The sequence below is a fragment of the Protopterus annectens genome, chromosome 9.part0, assembly GCF_019279795.1.
Source record: "Protopterus annectens isolate FY-2018-M chromosome 9.part0, PAN1.0, whole genome shotgun sequence".
Taxonomy (NCBI): Eukaryota; Metazoa; Chordata; order Ceratodontiformes; family Protopteridae; genus Protopterus; species Protopterus annectens.
The window spans coordinates 1,304,600,759-1,304,606,758 of record NC_056743.1 but is presented as its reverse complement, the minus strand read 5'-3'; the positions used below and the strand labels follow the sequence as shown (position 1 = coordinate 1,304,606,758).

The 6,000-nt window shown below is 38.2% G+C and overlaps 1 protein-coding gene across 2 annotated transcripts in view; it reads right to left on the bottom strand.

Annotated features, from left to right (window-relative positions):
- Nucleotides 1-1,435: 1,435 nt before the first annotated feature.
- LOC122812027 (cytosolic purine 5'-nucleotidase-like) overlaps nucleotides 1,436-6,000 on the bottom strand; it is a 563,563-nt gene continuing 558,998 nt past the window's right edge. For both annotated transcript variants that reach the window (XM_044084264.1, XM_044084265.1), the window contains one exon: nucleotides 1,436-3,689. In XM_044084264.1, the coding sequence (XP_043940199.1) occupies nucleotides 3,660-3,689 (30 nt within the window). In that variant the 3' untranslated portion in view covers nucleotides 1,436-3,659. The remainder of the gene's footprint in view (nucleotides 3,690-6,000) is intronic.

Below are 6,000 nucleotides of genomic sequence, written 5' to 3'. Positions count from 1 at the left end.
TCAGTTAGGAACTGAAATACCAAGCCTGAGACTAAAGTTGCACAGCCTGTGTAGTCGTGAAGCCATTGATTTTGAGTGCAGCTGCAGTTCTAGACCACTTAGCAAGGGGACATTTGCAAATATCACACTTTTATGAAATAGGTTTCCTTATAACATTTTCTATGCATTGTATTTTTGTGACCTTACTGATATGCACATTTACTTTGCACAATTTTATGAGATAAATGTTTTATTTTCTTTTTTGGTATTTTACAACATAAAACAAATTGATGGTAAGAAAACTTACCTAATATGTTTTGTGTGTAATAATTACATCTTTGGAAATATTTAAGTATGCTGCTATTCCTTCCTCCCTGACCTTATATAAATTACTTGGGATACAATCTGTAGGTAATGCCCTGCTGCAAGTGACATTTACAAAGAAGACAGCACATTTATGTTAAAACACACCATAATGATACCATGCCACTGATGAAATGACTGGACACCTGACTATACCACTGGCAACCTGAGCTCTAACTGCATACCCAAGTGCTGTAGGACAAGAGGAGAGATATGTATGTGCACAAGTGGTTCAGTTCTCCCATTCTAGGGTAGAGGGTTGGGACTCCCGTCTGTACTGCTGTTCTTTGGTGGAGGTTAGGATAGCAACATCTTTTAGTGGTCACATTGAAGTATGCAGACAAGGAAGCCAGTAGGGAGACACTGCACTCAGGACCAGTATAGCTAGCAGGTGATGGGTATAAACTCCAAGCACATAAGGGTAATTCTAAAACTGATGATAACTAAGCTGGAGTAATGCACTCAGTTCTGGATACCTCATACAGACCTGGGTACCAAGTTATTAGAGATGGTTCAGATGTAGGCTACCAGAATGGTTAGGAGAATGGAATAGGTGAGAAGATGCAGACTTGACAATTTGGGCCTATACTCTTTAGAAACTAGAGGGGAAGAAGGGACACATTATGAGAAAACGAGATGGTTAGTGTAAGCTGCATAGGAACTTAAATGAGAAAAAAGGCCACACAGGAAAGGGCACATATCAACTAGAGGAAGTACTACTTCAGAGAGTGGAAAGTGGACACGTGGAAGGAGATCTCAGAATAGCTAATTAAGAGTAAATCAACTAAAACTTTGTAAAAGGAATTGAGAAAGGTGTAGAAGAGATAGTGGGGGTGTACCAGCACACTACAGTGATCATTAGTTTTCTTTAGCTGAAGTATATGTATGTGTATAAAGAAGTATCCCACTCAACAACTACCAGGCAAACCATGAGGCCCTGACATTCCAGTCAAAGGCCAATAAGCGCCTATCACAGTGAGTTGCAATAGAAATGATAGGGAAAGGGGGTCAGGATGGTTTATGAACAAGTAGAGAGATCTAGCCCTTCTAAATGCTGTCTTCAAGGAAAATGTTAAAAAAAAACATTACACTGTAACAGTTTACATAGTTTATATTTTAGGGAATCTCTTGTTACAGGTCATGCCCCATCCTATTCCTTTATTTTTCTGGAAATGCAAACACATTTTCCATATAATAGCACATTTTTATTTCATCAAAATTAGGTCATCCTTTTGTTTTATCTTTTTTTTTCTTTAAAACTGCTGGGAGAGGCTTCAAAAACACTTCTGGCCTGTAGCCAGGATGTTATAGTTTGTCTGAAGCAAACCCTTTTTTAAAGTTTCACTCCTAGCTGATATTACATTGTATATGGTCACCCATATGGGTGTCATCAGAGGTAGCCTCTCATGAGTGATAGGATGACCTTGAGACTGCTACTGTCAAACGTGTTTCCTACAATGAATGGTACATAAAAACAAGCAACAGAAAATATTTTGACTGCATGGGACATCCCTGTGACATAACAGTTCCTGTTAGGAGTACAGCAGTGCTAATGAAGCACTTTCATCAATAATCTATAACATCATCAAGCCAGATATGCAGACTATTATATTTTTCCAAACAATGTCAATAATGAACAAAGTAGTCTTATAACTTCATGTCCCCACATTTTTACATATTCCAGATAAAACATACATAAAGTGACTAGTGTTGAAACAAAATGTACAACTAGTTATGTAAATAATATTTAATAGAGAGCTAATAAAACCCACAATAGTATATACTTTTGATTAATTGTAATTTCAAATATAGAAACAACTTTGTATTCATGACTTTGTAAATAATTTTTTCCATAATTTCCTGAATATTGAATCCTATAATCATGACAAAAATTGCTAGCATTTAACAGTTGAGGATTAAAAGTAGCACCACCATCACACTGTAGAGCTGGTCCTTCATGAGCAAGCCCCTGGAATGTGTGCGATTTCAGAATGAAGTGTGCGCTTTCCTCTTATGTTGTCAATTTCACACCAAGTTACTACCATTTGCTATGTTAATAAACTAGGAAAACATGTCCATTGCACTAATAAAGTTTTACATTTCTCACAACATTTCTGCTGTATATGTGACTTTGTAATATTCTCATTATTGCCACTGTATAAAGTTAACAAGACAAATTTTGCTGAGGGTGCATAAAATTTGTAATCTTCTGAGATTTTGCAGCTTTGAATCAGTCGTAAATATGTTAAAGGTTGCTCCTTTCTGCACTGAGTACCTCTCTTGCTCAGTTTAATACAGTGACATTACCACCCCATATAAAAACAAACCATTAAAATAAAATCTTTTTCTATTATTGCTAAGGATTCTAGTGCTTGCCTTCCTATGGGTTACAGTTCTGAAAGCTGGGCAGTGCTGGGGTAGAAGGCTTTGCTGATCTGTAACCATTACTGGTGCTCTTCAGAGGAACCCTTGTTATGCTTCCTTTGCTCTTCAGTTACTCTTCTCCACAGCGGGAATGTGATGATTCCAAATGTTTGAGTATTTTGCCCTTTTGGAGATTGTTTGTTGATAGCATAGTATGTAGATAAAAGAAAGACAAGGACTTGTGTCTTGTCAAGATGATCCAGCAGGCTAACACTGCCACCACATTAAGGAAAAGCAGCTTCTGATAAACTGAAATGATGGAGCAGAAGTAGTATTTGCCAGTAAAATAATTTGTACCAGTGTGGGTACATGCACAATATAAATCTTGGTTCTTCTGTGTGATACATATAAGGCAAAAAATTAAACTGGAAAATATTTCCTGCTTTGTTCATAGCAGAGAAACTTTATGACTTCTTTGGATTAGAAAACTTGAAAAAATTCTGGGTGACAGATTTGTAGACTAACCCTATGCCCACAGATTGGGGAGCTGAGTAGAATAATACAAACAGCTGTAAAGTCTGAATCAGTCAATAGTGGCAGCGTACATTGTCACAAACTGTGGTAGACCAGAGTTACTAGTACCTTTCTGTCTGCCTCTAAAGTTCTGTTTATGTGCACTTCAGTCCATACTGCTATGAAAAGTTAGTACAACTGGTGTTGCTGGAGTAGGATGGTGACCTTGAGCAGTCCTGTTGAAATAAGGCCCCTTGACCGTGCAAGAAAATAAGGCACTATGTGTATGTCTGTTTTTCTTCCTTTCATCTTATTTTGGTTTGAAGAGTAATGTCCAGAAGTATCTTCCCAGATTTTCTTTTGATTTCTGCAACATCAGACACTTTATCGCAGCTGGGTCATGCACCATAGTGACTTGCTTGTTCTGTCTTCTCCTTCTGTCAGTCTGCATTAGGATCAAAGCTTGTTTTCTAGTGGAATGAAACAGAGGGAGAGATTGAGAGGTTAGTAACATTGATGTACTGATTGCAAATGCTTTGCTGAAAGCCTGCAGCGTGTAACCTTCACTGGACATGTAAACTAAGCCTACTGCCAGATGGAATATTAAAGGTGCCTGGAGCATGGTGGGAGGAGCAGTTATTACTGTTTGGGTGCTGTTTACCATATACAAACTACAATAAACTTACTAGGCTAGGAACAGGGCATCTACAATTTGGTTTGCTTGCATGCAGGTATTTCTTACTGAGCACATGCAATTAATACAGAAACTCAAACCATTTAAGTTATTTTGTTCTTGTGAATGACCTTAGTGGAGTCATACAGTTGGAAGTACACTTCTTTAACAGAGGATTCAGCAATGTATGTACTCTAAGCAATACAAGGATAAGTTAAGAAATAGTTAATGTTGCTGTTCTGAGTCTGCTGACTGATAATGAAAGCAGGGACGTCATAGAAGGGTGCCTTAGACATTAGGCGACAGATATGGCAGCAGAGGCACAGGCCACATTGCATGCAAACACTGTAGCTTATAGCACATCATTTCACTCTGCTACATCACTGGACTTTTCTGCAGTGTTAAATATTCAGCACTGTTCCCAACTCCATGATTTACTTAGCATTAGGAACTATATGTCAGGCTCTGTCAGACACCTAATTTAGCTGTCACAAATGTTTATTTGTTTGCTTGATCACACTACTTTGGAGGACAGTTATGATGCCACTGGTATACTACCAAAATGCTGAATATAATTCATTCAGCCATTCCTCCACATCTGTGAAAGTTAAGGACCAATTTGCTCATTCATAGCTTAACATTCTCTATTCCCTACTGTAGACCTTCACTTATTTATTCATTTATATTTGTTTACTGGGCTAACGCATGATCTCAATGGACCATTTGCAGGCACAGCCTGGGTGACTAGGATCCCTAAAGAAATGAACAAAACATATTTACAGACACAACGATATACCATAAAACATATACATATTTACAGATACAAAATATCCTACCACATTTAGTTCAAGAAGCAGTTTACAAAGCAAAACATGGATGGAAATTGTAATTATGCTCAGTAAAGCTTTTTGGATAATATGTAGCCATAAAGACTGAGGTGGCTTATGCTACAGGAATAGCAGCATATCATTATATAGACAGGTATGAAGACATTAGAAAAGGCAAGTGAGAATAGTTGCATGAAAGTTGCATTCTGCTCAGAACCACTCTGTCTTCTGCTTATCTCCTAGTAAGCACTTACCCGGTGACAGCTCTGCTGTATCTCCTGCTGTGTGCTGATTGGCACATGTTAGGTGGGCACATCTCTTGCCACCCTTCGTAGCACTTAATAAATAATTAGGACAAAGCCTTTAAGAGGATAATTCTGCTAACCCAGTCACAAATGCATAATATCATACTGTTTTGTCAAAGAGTCAAAATGCTAACTTTCAGATAAATTATTCTGGAACAGCAATAGATCCATCCAATTTATTTTTTTCTGCTTCCACTCAGATTTAACAAGTATCAGCTTGATGAGGAACTAACCTGACCAGCACAAGTAGCTTCAACCCAATATAGAAATTGAATGTAAGCATTTGTTTAGCATGGGGGCTTGTAGAGGACAAGCCCCTCATTCTTCATTTTCATATAGTCTGACTCCATGGTTGCACTAACACAAAAGAAAAAGGCAATCTGTGAAAAGAAAGGAATCACTGCCAGTGCACACTTAGGACCCGCATGTGTTAGCATTGATTTCCTATGGAAAACCATAATCAGGGAGTTCGGCATTGGTGAGCTAATTCAATTAGACAGTGCCTTGCTCAGTGTGGACTCAATGAGGGTGATGTGGAGGGAAACTAATGCTTCCTTATCAGCTCTGCTAATAGGCTGCAGTTCCTCCAGAGTCAGAAGCAAGACAGCTGAATGCAAATATGAAGATAACAAGAGGTGAAGACTTTTTGCCACTGGTAGTCTAGCAGGTACATTTGTTATACTGACATCATGAATCTTCCTTCGCAGAATTTGGTCAATCATTGGTCACATTTGTTTCTTCTTGACTTCTATGTGTCATCAACGCGTAGTCACAGGCTTTTTAACTATCTCTTACTGTACATTTATTGTCAAGGAATCTATCTGTTCACATTCTGTACTGGTACAGTTGCCATAACAATGCCTAAGCATTTCACTTCTCACACTACTGACAGAAGCCAGGCTACTTTTGCACCATCTCTCTCTCTGTCTCTCTATTACAATAGACCACGGCTGATACTAGTTAAAATGCTACTTTG